Source organism: Callospermophilus lateralis, chromosome 12 (assembly GCF_048772815.1).
Source record: "Callospermophilus lateralis isolate mCalLat2 chromosome 12, mCalLat2.hap1, whole genome shotgun sequence".
In the NCBI taxonomy this organism is placed as follows: Eukaryota; Metazoa; Chordata; class Mammalia; order Rodentia; family Sciuridae; genus Callospermophilus; species Callospermophilus lateralis.
Genome location: NC_135316.1, coordinates 25,922,278 through 25,939,797, shown reverse-complemented (window position 1 = coordinate 25,939,797; position 17,520 = coordinate 25,922,278). Strand labels below are relative to the sequence as shown.

The following is a 17,520-nucleotide window of genomic DNA, read 5'->3' as shown; positions in this document are numbered from 1 at the left end:
CTGTAAGCAACTTTTGATAAACTTTCCAAAAGGATTTTATGTAATATTTTCGTGATCCTTAGTCTCTTGCTTACAGTGTCTTATTCTGAAGTTGATATTTTGGAGGAGGAAGAATGGAAGGACTACATTTCCCTGTTTTGAAAGCCTTTACAGGACCAATAAATATTTTGACACTGGAAAATCTTTTTGTTTCTTTTTTTAACTTCTTTTTTACTTTTAGTTGTAGATGGACACAATACCTTTATTTTATTTTTTATTTTTGTAGTGTTGAGGATTGAACCCAGTGCCCCACACATGCAAGGCAAGTGCACTACCAACTGAGTCACAATCCCAGCCCTTCTTTTTGTTGCTTTTCTTTTATCTTATTAATAATAGACAATTCTTTCCTTCCTAACTTCCTTCCTTCCTTCCTTCCTTCCTTCCTTCCTTCCATCAGCACTGAGCAGTAGAACTTTCTGCAATGATATAAAGGCTGTTATATATCTGTACTGTCCAAAAGAGTAGTCACTAGCCACATGTGACTGTTGAGCACTTGAATGAGGCTAGGAGGGCTGGGTAGTGCAGTTTGAATGGTACTGGAAATTGAACCCAGGGGCACTTTACCACTAAGCTATATCCCTATCTCATTTTTTATTTATTTTGATTTTTTTTAATGAACTTAATATTTTTTATTTTTTTATTTTTATTTTTTGAAGAGAGAGAGAGAGAGAGTGTTTCAATATTTATTTTTCAGTTTTTGGTGGACACAACATCTTTGTTTGTGTGGTGCTGAGGATCGAACCCGGGCTGCATGCCAGGCAAGCGCGCTACCGCTTGAGCCACATCCCCAGCCCCAATATTTTTTTTTATTATTATTATTATTATTTTTTTTTTTTTAGTTTTCGGCGGACACAAATCTTTGTTTGTATGTGGTGCTGAGGATTGAACACTGGGCCGCATGCATGCCAGACGAGCGTGCTACCCCTTGAACCACATTCCCAGCCCCCATTTTTAATTTTGAGACCTATCTCACTGACTTGATTATAGGGCCTCTCTATAATTGTTGAGGCTGGCTTTGAACTTGTGATCTTCCTGCCTCGGTCTCCTTAGTTGCTGGGATTACAGGCCTATTCCACTGTCCTGGCTCTTAATTTAAATAGCCAAGTATGGCTAGTGTATGGGCCAGCACAGTTTATTCAATGTACTTTTAGTACTGTTCATTTAAAAAAAAATCTGGGATTAGTAGGTGAGAAGGGCTGCTGTTGACTGCTCTTTTGGAATATACTCCTCCAAACATAGCACACTAATTTTTTTGCATACAATTAGTAAAGTTTTGTCTGTTGGAAGCCAGGATTTAGTTTATAGAATTTGACTTTATAGATAGCTTTACAGTTTAATGTGAATTCTGTTTGTAAGATGTAAATTTAAAAGGTTTATTTCTGAACTATTATTTTTTCTACTTAGAAAAATCATGTAATGTATACTAGATCTGAATAAACATATATGACATAGTGGCTTTTTAAAATAAGGGTGTAATTTTTTTTAAGCATATAAAGCAAGGTTTATTAAAAAAGGGGTAATAGACTTCTCCTGGGAGGAAGAAGGGGACCATAGCTGGTATCCTGGTATCCCCAAGGATGTAATAACTGGTTTGTTTCTTGAAATAATTTATTCAGTAACTGATCTTTAAATTACAAATAAACTAGTAGTTGTAGTATTCTAATTCGTAGAAGAAAACATTTTCCGATATGGCATAGGGTCAGCATTGCTAGTATTGAGTGGTGGAGAAACAATTTAAGTGTTTCTTACACACATAGTCCTAATCCATATTGTTAGCATATGGTACATTAGAGATGAAATAGATTGTTTTAGACATATTTTATTGTGGAATTTTAGATTTTGGTTATTTATTGATAATTTTAGATTGGATAGATCTGAAAAGTTGTACATTTGTTTTTTAAAGTTATACATTTTAAAGTTAGTTTTTTGTTTCTTTTTTTTTTGCACATTTTAAAGTTAGTTTTCTGTTTCTTTTTTTTTCCATAAAGTGTTGGGACTTTTTAATTACCTCGCCCTAACTCTATAGTGATGCTCTAACACAGCCTGGTTGAAGAAGGCAACTGAAGTTAGTTTGATTTACCTAAAACTCGTATTAGTTTGGCCTGAACTTTTGTTTTTATCCTCATAAAACAGATTTATCAAATGGTGGTTCTTGACTAGTATATTTATTTATTTAAATTTACTTTTTAGTTTAAAGTGGACACAATATCTTTTTTTTAAAATTTTTATGTGGTGCTGAGGATTGAACCCAGCGCCCAGCGCATGCCAGGCGATCACGCTACCACTTGAGTCACATCCCCAGCCCAGACTAGTATCTTTAGATCTTTCCCTGGACTAAGCAGAGGCTGCTTAAATTGTTTCCCCCACAATACATGCTAGCCTTGGTGACCTTATACCTCCTCAAGTAATCTGACCGTATCTATTAGCTGAGAATCAGTTAGATGTGTGAATACTAGGGCCCCAACCCAGATCTACTGAATCAGGAAGTTCTGGGAGTGGGGCTCAAATATCTTGTTTTAAATAGCCCTCTGTTATTCTGATGCTTGTCAAGTTTAAGAAGCCAACTTTTCTAGGAAACCACTTAAAGTTAAAAATCAACTGAATTTACTTTTAGTCAGTCATTAGGGACTTAGCCCCCATTTGCCTCTTTTTTTTAAGTTATGAAATGATAGATGTTAATATTATAGATTTGTTATTGAATGTACTTTGTACAATTTTAAGTCATATTGTATTTCAGGAAAGTGTGAGAGTGGTAGTCTTTCTTTTTCTTTTTTCTTTTTTTTTTTTTTTGATGGTACTAGGGATTGGACCCAGGACCTTGTGATGCTAGGCAAGCCCTTTTTCTTTAAATTTATTTTTTAATTTTTATTGGGGATTGAACCCAGGGGCACTTTGCCACTGAGCTGTATCCCCAACCTTTTTTATTTTGACAAGGTTTCATTAAGTTAGTGAGGATCTTACTAAGTTGCTGAGGCTTGCCTCAAACTTTTGATCCTCTTACCTCATCTTCTGGAGTTCCTGGGATTACAGGCATTGCCAAGGTGCCTGGCTCAGGAGAACTCTTATTTTTTTCTGTGTGTGTGTGTGTGTGTGTGTGTGTGTGTGTGTGTGAGAGAGAGAGAGAGAGAGAGAGAGAGAGAGAGAGAGAGAGAGAGAGAGAAGACACAAGGACTGGGAATTAAACCCAGGGGTGTCCTGCCATTAAGCTATATCCCCAGTCCTTTTTGTTATTTTGAGACAGGTTTGCCTAAATTGCCTACGCTGGCCTAAAACTTGAAATCCTCTTGTTTCTGCCTTTCAGATAGCTGGCATTATATGTGTGTGTCACTGTGTCTCTGTTTGTTAGACTTCTGTTGTTGTTTTTTTAATATTTATTTATTTAAAAAATTTTTTAAAAATATTTTTAATATTATTTTTTAGTTTTGGGTGGACACAACATCTTTCTTTGTATGTGGTGCTGAGGATCGAACCCGGGCCGCACACATGCCAGGCGAGCGCGCTACCGCTTGAACCCACATCCCCAGCCCACCCCCAGTCCTTTTAATTTTTTTGAGATAGGGTCGTCTCCTTAAATTGCGAAGACTAGTCTCAAATTTGTTGTCTTCCTGCCTCAGACTCCAAAGTATCTGGATGTCTGGCATACTTTGTGTAATTTTTCCATAAAAATCAAATTATATGGCACACATTCATTGTGATTTGATTTTTTAATTTAATGTTATCTTTAACATCTTTTCATGTTAGATTTTCTTTCTCTCTATGGTAAATGGGGATTGAACCCAGGGGCATTCTACCACTGAGTGATGTCCCCAGTCTCAAAATAAAACCTGGCCTTGAATTTGAGATCCTCCTGCCTCTGCCTCAGCCTCCCAAATTGCTAGAATTAACTGGTATGCACCACTGCTCTTGTTGTTATTTCATCAACTTTCTGTTGATTGAGGTCTATTTCTGGTTTGCACCAATTAATTAATTGCCTTCTACTTGTATAACTTTAAACTACTACAGTGGGGATTTTTAAGCAACTAGTAAATAGTAATAGAAAAATTCATGTGCTTTGGAAAGAGTCCGGAAATAGAAATCATTGGATCATAGTTTGAACAGTCCTAGAGCAGTCATTTAGAATCTTGTGGTAGCCATTTGCAACTTTGTGATTCCTTATATTCCATCAAGGCCCTTTGGTTTTAGAAAGCAGTTGTACCATCGCTACCTAGGTACTGTCTATGCCCTATGCCCTGATTTTGATTTGCTTTCTGTTTTTACATATTTCTTAGAATGTCTGTAATCTTGGCTCAATCTTCTTTCAAATAGCATTGTGCCCTTGGTACTTTGCAATGTTGTATTTTTGTTCTTTTTTCTTTTCTTCTAATTTTTTTTTTGTGTACCAGGGATTTAATCAGGGTTAAGTGGGCGCTTAACCACTGAACCACATCCCTGACCCTTTTTTATTCTGAAAGATGGTCTCATTAGTTGTTTAGGGCCTTGCTAAGTTGCTGAGGATGACATTGAGCTAGTGATCTTCCTTCTTCAGCCTCTAAATTGCTGGCATTACAGGCATGCACCACTGCACCTTGTCTTTCACGCTGTTGCAGTATATTTGAGTTGTTTCTGGGTTTACATGATTATGAATAAAGCCACTATAAAAATTGTGCATAGATTTTTCAATGAACATACAGTTTTATTTCCCTTCACTAAATGGCGGTGAGTGGGCTATTTCAGGTTATATGGTTATGTGTATTTTTAAATTCATATTGAAACTTTACTAAAGTGGCTATCTACTTTTTTCTTTCTTTCTTTTTTTTTTTATTGGTACTGGGGATTGAATCCAGGGTCCTTAACCACTGAACCACATCCCAGCCCTTTTTTGTTTTTATTTTATTTATTTTAAAGTTTTCTGTTTTTTTCGTTGTTGACTAACCTTTATTTTATTTATATGTGGTACTGAGAATTGAACACAGTACCTCCACCACTGAGTTACAGCCCTAGCCCCTTGTTTTTTTATTTTTGAGGCAGGGTCTTGCTAAATTGCTAAGAACCTTGCTAAGTTGCTGAGGCTGGCCTAAAATTTGATATCCTCCTGCTTCAGCCTCCTGAGCTGCTGGGATTACAGGCCTTCTAGCAGCTGCTATCCAGTTTTTCACTGCCACCAGCAATTGCTGATTGTTCTCCATCCTCCTCAACACATGGTGTTGTCTTCTACGAAATTTGTCATGTTAAATAAGTGTATCGTGATATCTCATTGTGGCTTAAATTTGTATTCCTCTAGTGCCTGATGATGTTGAATATCTTTTTGTTTATTAACCCTATCCATTCTCTTTGGTGAAGTGAATGTTCAAGTCTTACTCATTTGACAATCAGTTATTTTCTTATTTATGTGTTTTAAAAATCATTGTTACAATTTCTTTTTTTTATATCTATTTTTTAGTTTTAAGTGGTTACAATATCTTTATTTTTATGTGGTGTTGAGGATGGAACCCAGTGCTTCACAAATGCTAAGCAAGCACTCTACCACTTGAGCCACAACCCCAGCCCACAATTTCTTTTTTATATAAATGTTTTGCAAATATTTTCTTTCCATTTAAAAACAGAGGAATCTCTCCCTCTCCCTCTCCCTCCTTTCTCTCCCTCCCTTCTCCCTCCCTTCCTTCTCCCTCCCTTCAGTTTATACAAAGGTGGGAAGCAGCATTATGGTAGATTTGTGGAAATTGTGAATTCTGTATAGGTTCAAATGAGCACCTGTGATCTTGAGCAAGTTACTTAACCTCTGTAGGTCTGTTTCTCTATGTAAAATGGGTACAGAAAAAATACGTACTTTATAAGTTTTTGAGGATAATGAAAGCAATGTATACACATATATACACACATGCACACACTAACCGATTGACTTTGTGGGGGTGGCAGGGAAGTTCTGGGAATCAAATCCAAGGCCTCACACTTGCCAGACAAGCACTTTACCACTAAGCTATACCCCTGGTTATGTGTGTGTGTGTGTGTGTGTGGTGTGTGTGTGTGTGTGTGTGTGTATATATATGTAGTGTATATATATATATGTATTTTTTAAAACATGATTATTATTATTATTATTATTTTAATTCTCAATGGACCTTTATTTTATTTATTTATATGCGGTGCTGAGAATCGAACCTAGTGCCTCCCATATGCTAGGCAGGTGCTCTACCATTGAGCCACCCCCTCAGCCCCTATATATGTATTTTTAATAAGGGATAAGGACTGGTTTGTAGTAACTACTTGATAAAAGTTATACTTTATTTTTCTGAGTCGTGAAATCTTTGTTCTCATTTTAACTACTTAATTTTAATTGATTTTTACAGATACTTGATTTTTACAGAGAGGTAATTAATTGATTTTTATGGTATACATTTAGAACACTGTTTCTCAAGTAAGATAGTTTTTCTTCTCAAGGATATTTGACAATATCTGAAGACATTTTTGGTTGTCACAACTGGGGGGAGTGGTTCTACTGGAATCTGTGGTGAGTAGAGGTCAGGAATGCTGATAAACAGCCTATAGGCAAAGTACAGTCCCCTGTAATAAGAATTATCCAATCCATAATATTAATGTTGAGGCTGAGAAAACTGTTTTAAAACCATTTAAAACATGGAAAGTATAAACTTTTTTCTTGTTGCTAGGGTTTGAATTCAGGCCCTCATGCTTACTAAGTACACATTCTACCACTGAGTTACACACTCTAACCCCTTTAAATTTTTTTTCTTTTTCCCCAGTGCTGGGGATTGAACACAGAATCTTGTGCCTTCAGGGAAAGCACTCTTATTACTAGCCCCCAAAGGTGCAAATTTTAAATCTACTGGTAGGTGAATCTTGACTTGTACACCTGTTGAACACTGTCTGCTAGAAAGTATAGAACGTGGCCTGGTTCGATGGTGTACATCTGTAATCCCACTGACTTGGGAGGCCGAGGCAAGAGGATCATTAGTTCAATGTCAGCCTGAGCACCTTAGCAAAGTCCTAAGCAACTTAGTGAGATCTTTTCTCTAATTAAAAAAATATAAAAAAGGTTTGGGGTTGTGGCTTTGTGGTTAAGCGCCCCTGGTTTCACTCTCTGGTGCCATCAAAAAAAAAAAAAAAAAAGGAAGGAAAGAAAAACATACAAGTATTTTATGAAGACAGTAACTTCTAGCTTTTGAGACCATTTTAGAGATTGAATGAAAAAAGCATATCTTTATGAAATTTACCAGTTTGTTATCTGTTATCTTAGATACCTGTGTTCTACACCTACTTATTTATGGCCCTGTAGATCCAACCAACTTTCTCACTAATATTAGGCAAGCATTCTATCACTAAATTACACCCATACCCCTGTTCTACACCAACTTTGAATTCTCCAAATCAAGGAAGTTCTATTATATTGTGTTTTCAGTAATGAGCATTTTTTTCTAATTTAAAAGTGCTTAGGGGGGCTGGGGATGTGGCTCAAGCGGTAGCGTGCTCGCCTGGCATGCGTGCGGCCCAGGTTCGATTCTCAGCACCACATACAAACAAAGATGTTGTGTCCGCCGAAAACTAAAAAATGAAAATTAAAATTCTCTCTCTCTCTCTCTCTCTCTCTCTCCCTCCCTCTCCCTCTCTCATTCTCTCTTTTAAAAAATAAAAATTAAAAGTGCTTAGGGAGCTGGGGTAGTGGCTCAGAGGAAGCGTGCTTGCCTTGTATATGTGAGGCACTGGGTTCGATCCTCAGCACCACATACAAATAAAGGTATGTTGTGTCCACCTACAACTAAAAAATAAATGTTAAAAAAATACCTATAAAAAAAGTGTTTAGGCACACTTGTTTGTACAATAGATTTATTACAGCCCACGAATGTGCGTGTTTGCTTCTCTCCGTATGATAGTGAAAAATGTGTAGCTGATGAAGGAGGCGTAGTTAATAAGACCTAATAGTAACTTCTACAGATAACATAAAAAAAGTAGAAATAAAAAGAAAAGGAATTTGTCAGAGGAGAGGTGGGAGGCTTTGAGATAATAATATCAAAAACATTGAGGGCACAGGCTGGGGTTGTGTCTCTGGTAGAGCACTTGCCTAGCATGTGTGAAGCACTGGGTTTGATTCCCAGCACTGCAAATAAATAAATAAAATAAAGGTCCATCAACAACTAAGAAAATAAAAAAACTGAGGGCACAGAGAATTATTTTTTCTATGATAGTTCATAGTAAATGGCACTTGGTCTCAAAAAGTAATTATATGTTTAATATATGTAGGAATTTTTTTTTTTTTTTTAACAATGTCTTTTTTTTGATGGTGGAGTTACTGGGAATTGAGCTCAGGCACTTGACCACTGAGCCACATCCCCAGCCCTCTTTGTATTTTATTCAGAGACAGGGTCTCACTGAGTTGCCCAGCACCTTGCTATTGGTGAGGCTGGCTTTTAACAATATCGTTTTTTTATTCTTACCAGCAGTGCACAGTGATCGCAAGTTTTTCTTTCTTTTTTCTTTTTTTTTTTTTTAGTTGTTGATTAACCTTTATTTTATTTATTTATTTATATGTGGTGCCGAGAATTGAACCCATGCTAGGCAAGTGCTCTCCCACTGAGCCACACCCCTGCTCTATGTAGGAGATATTTAAAAGATAACTGCTTTGAGTATTTTACAACTGTTCATTTATTTATGAGCAATTAATCTTTATAATATAATGATGTTACTGGGGATTGAACCTAGGGGCACTTTATCACAGGTTCATCCCCAGCCCTTTTTATTTTAAGACAAGGTCTCACTAAGTTGCTTAGGACCTTGCTAAGTTGCTGAGGCTGACCTTTAACTTGTGATCCTCTTGCCTCAACCTCCTCCAGCCTCACTTCTGGAGCTGCTGGGATTATAGGCATGTACCACCATGCCTGGCTATATAATGACCTTTAACAGGACAGTGGGTTGGGATTTTTTATTTAGTGTGCACAATGATCTTTGAATAACTAATAAAAAGCAAGTGATAAGAAAATCAGCCATTTCCTAAAATTACCTGGTTTTCCTTAGAAGCAAGCCACTGTTTTAAATTTTTTTGTTACTATCATCTTTAAAAATGATTTTTCCTCTTAAAAAGGAATCCAGAACATTGGCTGAAATTGCAAAAGCAGAGCTGGATGGCACCATTTTGAAGAGTAGACCTCTCCGAATTCGTTTTGCTACACATGGAGCAGCCCTAACGGTCAAGAACCTTTCTCCAGTTGTTTCCAATGAGCTTCTAGAACAAGCATTTTCCCAGTTTGGTCCAGTAGAGAAAGCCGTTGTGGTTGTGGATGATCGTGGTAGAGCTACAGGAAAAGGTTTTGTAGAATTTGCAGCAAAACCTCCTGCACGAAAGGCTCTGGAAAGATGTGGTGATGGTGCGTTCTTGCTAACAACGTAAGTTTTAAGTATCTCGTCCTTCTTTTGTCCAGTTATATATGGTCTTCTCTCTGTTCTGGAATTGTGTCTTCCTTTACAATTCATACTGTCTTGGCATATGGTAAGTAGGTATTGAATGAATTATTGATGAATGTGAAAAAGGAATTTTTATGTATTGCTTACTAGGACTTACGAATCATATAAAACAATCCTTTAAGAAATTTTAGCTTTTATTGAGGTATAATTTGAGCCAAATAAGTTTTAACAAATGTTTGTAACCATGTAACTACCACTATAATCAAGATATGGAACATTTCCATTGTCCCCCAAAAGTTGCATTGTTCCCCTTTGTACTTACTCTCTACTACTTACCCCTGCTCTAAGTAGATATTAATCTTTTTATTACCACAGATAAGTTTAGTCTTTATTAATAGAAATCATGTAGCATGTACTCTTTTGTGTCTGGTTTCTCTTGCTTAGCGTGTTTGTGAGATTTCATCCTTATCAATGTGTGTATAGTATTTTATAGCTGAATTATGTTCTGTTTTATGACCATATCTAGTTGTCCAGTGACTTATGGGTTGGTGTTTGGCCAGCTGTTGTGAATAAAGCCACTATGAATATTTGTGTACAAGTCTTCTTTTGAACATTATGCTTTCATGTGGCTTAGGTATATACTTAGGGGTAAGTTGCTATATGTTCATTTTCCTAAAAAAACTGTTAAAACTAACTGGGTATGGTGGTGCCTGCCTATAATCCCAGTGGTTTGGGAGTCCAAGGCAAGAGGATCTCAAGTTTGAAGTCAGCTTCAGCAATTTAGCGAGACCCTAAGCAACTTAGTGAGACCCTATCACAAAATAAAAGAAGGGCGAGGAATATAGCTCAGTGGTTAAGTGCCCCTAAGTTCAATCCCCTGGTACTCCTCCAGAATCCCCCAAATAAAAAACAAAAACTGACAAAACTGTTTTCCAAGGTGTTTGAATCCCAAAAATGAGAGGCTCTGGCCTTTCTTCCTCTTTTTTTTTTTTTTTTTTGATAGTAGGGATTGAAGGTTGCTTTACCATTGAGCTACATTCCTAGTCCTTTTTAAATTTTTTTAACATCTTTAAAAAATTTTTGAGACAAGGTCTCGCTAAATTACTGAGGGTCTTCTTGCTATCTTTCTGCCTCCTCCAGTCTCTGGGCATTTTTAATCTTAGATATTCTAGTGAATATAGTAGTATCTTATTGTGTTTAAAATTTTATTTTCCTGATGGCTAACGATAAGCATCTTTTTTACATGCTTTTTGGCAAGTTATATATCCATGAAGTATCTGAAATGTTTTGGCCATTTTCTAATTGAGTGATTTGTCTTTTTACTAAATTATCTATTTTAGGTACATGTCTATGGGAGGCCAACTTTACCGGTGACTGAGTTACACTCCCCGGCTGGGTGCTGAGGCGCTCAGTCACAGAAATGGGTGTGTCTTGCTACAGCCCCATGGGTGAAGCTATGCTCACCTGTTCCTTTGTAATATAACCCCTTGACCTGTTTAGAATAGAATCTTCCATGGAAGTACCTTGTGTGTGTCCCCTTCTCTTACTGTGTCCTTGGGTGTGGCCTACTCAGGGTCAGTCAACCTGCTGACAGTGGACATCATGAAGCTAGACTCAGCCCCCTGAAACCTGACCCCTTGCTTCATTTGAATAACTTCCCTTAATAAAAGGGGTCAGCATGTGCTATCTCTCTTTCTTTCTGCGGACCCTTAAGGTCAGAGGAGCCGTCACAGCGACCCCAAAGAAAAAGATATTTGTGTCTCTTGTGTGGTTATTTCGTGCATCCCAGTTAGCCCAGTTTAACTGGCATGACCCCTGAGCCTTTTAGTGGCGAGAACAGAAACCCAGCACATGTCTATATTATGAATATGTCTCTTTGTGGCTTTCCTTTTTTTTTTTTTTTTTTTTTTTAAGTACTGGAGATTGAATCTAGGCTTTCATGTGTCCTAGGCAAGTGATCTACCACTGATTTCCAAAGAGCAGAAGTTTTTGTATTTTGTGAAGTACAGTTGGAAAAGGTTATAGTTATAGTTATAGTTGCATTTTTCTTATTTGCATTTTTGTCAAAATTGGAAATCTGGGGGAAGAAAAGATCTGGGGTTGTTGCTCAGTAGTACTTACCTGGCATGCCTGAATCTATTTTCCTTTCTGTTCTGTTTATCACTGTATCTGCTCTAAAGCTACTTAGTTAATTACCTAATTTATTTTAAGCTTTGAGAACTTAGAGAGTGTAAATCATCTAACTTTTCTTTTGAAACTGGGGATTGAACTCTTAGCATTCTGCTGCTGAGCTACATCCCTAGCCCTTTTTATTATTTTATCTTTAGACATGGTCTCTCTACATTGCCCAGGCTGGCTTGGAGCTTGTGATTCTCCTCATTCAGCCACTTGAGTAACTGGGATTACAGATGTAAGCCCACCCGTGTCCAATCAACTTCGCTCTTTTTTTTTTTTTGAGAATTTTTCAATATTTATTTTCTAGTTTTCGGCGGACACAACATCTTTGTTTGTATGTGGTGCTGAGGATCGAACCCGGGCAGCACGCATGCCAGACGAGCGCGCTACCACTTGAGCCACATCCCCAGCCCCTCAACTTCGCTTTTTTCAAAACTGTTCTATGACGGATTCTTTGTTTTTTAAATTTAGCTTATTTTAATTTTTTTGGTACTGGGGATTGAACCCAGAAGCTCTTCATCACTGAGCTATATTCCTTGCACTTAATTGTTTTTTATTTTGAGATAAGGTCTCACTAAATTGCTTGGGGCCTCACTAAATTTCTAAGGGTGACCTCAAATTAGGGATTTTCTTGCCTCAGAGCTTCCTATACCATTGGGATTGTGGGTATGTGCATACCTGGCAGATTTTTGTATTTCTTTATCATGTGGTGCGGTCAGCCATCGGTTGTGAAATATTCAAATATTTTAGGGTGTGGGAAATTGAATTTAAAATAATATTTCTTTGGTCTTTAGAGGTTTGGATATTTGTAAAACATTTTTCACTCTGTTTTTTACGGTTTAGCACTCATGCTAAAATTGAAATTCATAATAGTTCTGCTGCTTTACAACACAGCCAGCTTGTTCTGATATCAGCCTCTGGTCTTACTGTTTTTGCTTAGAGAACTTTCTTCCCTTACTGGGATAAACCTCATTTTTTTTTTTTTTTTTTTTTTTGGTACCAGGAACTGAACTCAGGGGCGCTTAACCACTGAGCCACATCCCCACTCTTTTTTGTATTATACTTAAAGACAGTTTCACAGAGTTGCTCAGGGCCTTGCTAAATTGCTGAGGCTGGTTTTGAACTTGTGATTCTTCTGCCTCAGCCTTCAAAGTCTGGGATTAGAGGCGTGTGCCACTGCGCCTGGCTCCATTTTTTTCCTACTTTGCTAAAATTAGTTCTCTTTACAGAAGCCAACCAATCATCTTATCTTTTTTTTTTTTTTTTTTTTTTTAATTTTTTTGGGTACTTGGATCTAGGATCTAACCTGAGGATACTTTACCACGGAGCCACATCCTCATCCCCTTTTTATGTTTTATTTTGAGACAGGGTTTTACTAAGTTGCAGAGACTGGCCTTGAAATTGACATTCTCCTGTCTCAGCCTCCCAAATTGCTGGGATTACAGGAATGTGAAACTGGCCAGCTCATCCTATTTTAAAGTAACCATCCTCTGTATCATCACTTAGGATTCACTTCTCATTTTAGTTCTCTTCATAGTGCCCATGCTTTAATTTGTATGTCTTTCTTTTTTAATATTTATTTTTTAGTTGTAGCTGGACACAATATCTTTGTTTTTTATGTGGTGCTGAGGATCGATCTCAGGGCCTCACATGTGCTGTGTGAGTGCTGTACTGCTGAGCCACAATGCCAGCCTCTAATTTGTATGTCTTTCTCTGCAAATAGAATGTAAGCTCCATGAAGGCAGGGGTTTGTTTTGTTCCAACTCTGTAATCCCAGCACCTGTGTTGTGTTTCATTTTAATTTTATTTTGCAGTGCTGGGAACAACACCTATACTCTAATGATACCTGGTCACATAGTAGGCTTGTGGTAATTATTTCATGAATGAATGAAGGAATGGGCAAGACATTTCTTGAAATGGGAGAAGCATGTGATTTGTATTTTTTTCTATTGCAAGCTTTGATGAATTGGTGTTTTTTAAAGTGATAGCCACACTGGTAAATATTTAACAAGTTCTCATAAGTAACTTTTAAATTTTATATTTTAAAGAACAGTTTTTTCTGGGGTGAGGCGGGGTACCAGGGATTGAATCCAGGTGCACTCTGCCACTGAGCCTCATCTCCAGCTGTTTTGTATTTTATTTAGAAGGATCTCACTGAGTAGCTTAGTGCCTTGCAGTTGCTGAGGCTGGCTTTGAGCCTGAGATCCTCGTGTCTCAGCCTCCTGAGCTGCTGGGATTACAGGTGTGTGCCACCACACTCAACTTGAAGAATGGTTTTGAGGGAATTGGCAAGGTGTTGAACATTTTATTATCTGAGAGATATTTCATAATCATGGTTTCTTGGATTTTTGCTGTAATACTGGTTATTATTTGTCCTATTTTTCATGTGAAAAAATTGACCCAGAAATGTAAAGTTATATGCTTAAAGTTGTATAGCAGTTAGTTGTAGTAAGTTGAATTATAGCTATAATAAGTTTAGTCTGGTATCAGGTCCCTTGCTTTTTATGTTGTGGGGTGATTGATGCTGCCTACAGATTCTCTTTGCTTAGAAGCTTTGCATCTCAGAGAATTCAGAATGCTCTTCTCTTCTGCTGTTTGCATGGTAGTGCCAGCTAAAATATGTGGTGGAGAGGAAGTCTTTTGACTGTCTTGTCTAAACTGTAGTCCCTCTGTTATTCTCATTCTTATTCTAATTTTTTTTTTTTTTTTTTTTGTACACTGGAGAGCACTCAGCCACTAGGCCACCTCCCCAGCCCTATTTTGTATTTTATTTAGAGACAGGGCACTCACTGAGTTGCTTAGTGCCTCACCCTTATTGAGGCTGGCTTTGAACTCAAGGTCCTCCTGTCTCAGCCTCTGAAACCACTGTGATTACAGATGTGCGCCACTGTGCCTGGCCTTGTTCTAGTTCTGTGGTAAGGATTAAACCTAAGTTCTTGTGCATAATAGGCAAATGCTCTACTACTGAGCATATCTCTAATCCTCCTGTTATTTTCTTTTTTTTAATATATTTTTTATTTGTAATTAGACACAATACCTTTATTTATTTATTTTTATGTGGTGCTGAGAATCAAACCCAGTGCCTCGAATGTGTTAGACAAGTGCTCTACTGCTGAGCCACAATCCCAGACCCTTTCCTGTTACTGTCTATGACAGCATTCTAGTTTGTTCCATTCTAGCTCATAATTTGAGTAGTATTATCTTCTTTCTTAGTCTGAAGATTTCAGGGACTGTTTTGTTTAACTTTGTTTGTGGTCTTGGTTCATATGAGGCAATCAAATGTTTATTGACTTATAGCTGCATTACTTCTGAAAGTCTTTTGAGTAAATTGCTCAGGAGTGATACCATAGGGGATTACAATCTAAATATTTTTCCCCCCATTACTGGGGATCAAACCCAGGGCCTTTCACGTGCTAGGCAAGTGTTCTACTACTGAGCTACATCTCCAACCCTGTAAATATCTTGTAAGATCAAAATTTTTCTTGAAAATATCTTTAGAGGCAGTTGGCATACTGCACATCTGTAATTCCAGCTACTTGGAAGGCTGAGGCAGGAGGATTACAAGTTTGAGGCCAGATTGGGCAACTTTGTGAGACCCTGTCTCAAAATAAAAATAAAAAGGACTGGGGATATTGCTTAGTGGTAGAATGTCTCTGGGTTCAATTCTTAGTATCAAGAGAGAAAAAAAAGAGAAGAAAGGAAAATCTTTAAATTTGCCATAAAATGCTACATATTATACATGGTGTTGGATAAACAACATAGTATACTGTACAAAAGTATGTATAAATTACATTCTTATGCTATTTTGAAATTACAAAAGAGGCAAAAAAAAAAGTGAGAAAGGGAGAATTAAAAACCTACATATAATAGTGCTATGTCTGCATCTTTATTTTTTGGTATTGAAGATTTAACCCGGGGACATATTACTCCTGAGCTATATATGCAGCTGTCTGTCTGTCTGTCTGTCTATATATCTATCCATCTGGTAGAGAGATTGAACCCAGGGATACTTAACCACATTCCCAGCCCTTTTTACTTTTTATTTTGAGACAGGGTATCACTAAATTGCTGAGGCTGGCCTTGAACTTGGTGATTCTCATGCCTGAGCCTCCTGAGTTGGCTGGGATTACAGGCATACAGCCCTTTTAATTTTGAAACAGGGTCATGCTATGTTCCCAGACTGGCCTTGAACTTGCAGTTCTCTTGACTCAGCCTCCTGAGTAGCTGATATTACAGGCTCATGCCACCATGCACAGCTATCATTTTAGTTCTGACTTCTAATGGTTTAGGACAAATATAAATTAATAGAGAATTGATCAGATCAGTTAAAATGCATTTACTGTGGATTGTTATGTAGTTATTTCCCAAAGGGAATTATTACATAATAGTGGAAGTATATATTATGATGCTCAATAGTTTTTGTTATTTATCTTTAGATTTAGTGCTGCTGGCCATGAAACCTGGGGCCTCATGTATGCTGTGCAAGTTTACCGCCACGAACTACATCAGTGGCCCAATAAGAGTTTTGTTGATTTTGGTACTGGAAATTGAACCCAAGGATGCTTTACCACTGACTATATCCCTATTCCTTTTTGTTTTTTATTTTGAAACAGGCTTTATTAAATTACTTGAATTTAGGATCCTTCTGTGTCAGCTTCTACTAATTTTATTAGTAACTGGGATTATTGGTGTTTACCACCACTCCTGGCAAATAGTTTTTTGTTTGTTTGGCTTTTTTTTGAGGGGGGGGGATACCTTGGATTGAACTCGGGGGGCACTCAACCACTGAGCCACATGTCCTCACTGAGTTGCTTAGTGCCTTGCTAATTGCTGAGGCTGGCTTTGAACTCTGCCTCTTGAGCCACTGGGATTATAGGCATGTGCCACTGCACCCAGCCTTGTTGGTGTTTTTAAAGGGAGGATATATCATACAGACAGAAAGTGGATCAGGGCAAGGGAAATAGAGAAATGGCTGCTAATTACATTCAGGTTTTCTTTTCTCGGTGATGAAAATCTTACGGAATTAGATTGTGGTGATGGTTGCATATAAATTACTGAGTTGTATGCTTTAAAAGTATATTTTGAACTTGTTTTAATTCTTTTCTGAATTTTAATGGTGTGTAAGTTTTGTAGTGTGTCCACAAAATTTCAAACAAAACTAAACAAATTACAACTCTGTTGATTATGATAGGGCATTCTACTATGCACAGATGTTATTTATCAACTGCTTGGTTTTTTTCATCTCTCTCTTTGCAGTGTGGGGATTAAACCAAAGAACTCTTGCATGTTCATTTTTTGCTTATTTTTCTATAAATAAAGCAATTTATCAAGAAAAAATTAAAAATGGAAGTATAGATATTTCTTATAGATACATATATCTATAAGACTAGATATATGCTGTTTTCAAATATTATGTTAAATAGAAAAAAGACTGGAAATAAAAGTGTGAAAATGACAGTAGAAGTTATATTTGGTTAGTGTGTTTACAGGTGTATCATGAGGACTCCAAGAAAACCTCCAGATTTGGCAGATCACTGTAAGGATCAAGAGGCTGTAGCATCTGTGCAATACTTTAAGATTTAGTATACTGAAAGTACACAAAATAAGTAAATAAGCAAAAGGAAAAAGTAGCATGGAGTACGGTCGGTTGGAAACTAGTGTATACTTCCAAGAGTCCTTCCATTAGATTCACACAGGATGTTTCTAACTCATCTAAGCAAGAAATGATGTGTTATCTACCAGGAAAATTAACCTGAGCCTTGGAGTGGAGGGGAGTGTGTGTGTGTGTGTGTGTGTGTGTGTGTGTGTGTGTGTATGTGTGTAGGGTGGTGGGGGTCAGTCATCAAATTTACCAGAAGTTTATGTTCACAAACTATTGTTCTAATAGCTTAGGCACTGATAAGCAGCCTTATCAAT

At 37.3% G+C, this 17,520-nt stretch overlaps 1 protein-coding gene across 5 annotated transcripts in view; it reads left to right on the top strand.

The window, feature by feature from the left end:
- The window catches only part of Pspc1 (paraspeckle component 1), a 93,031-nt gene that overhangs the window by 1,834 nt on the left and 73,677 nt on the right, over positions 1 to 17,520 (top strand). For all 5 annotated transcript variants that reach the window (XR_013092884.2, XM_076872517.2, XM_076872516.2 and 2 more), the window contains exon 2: positions 9,110 to 9,411. Coding sequence is in view for 4 of the 5 variants with exons in the window: in XM_076872517.2 (XP_076728632.1) it covers positions 9,110 to 9,411 (302 nt within the window). In the remaining variant the exon portion in view is untranslated. The remainder of the gene's footprint in view (positions 1 to 9,109; positions 9,412 to 17,520) is intronic.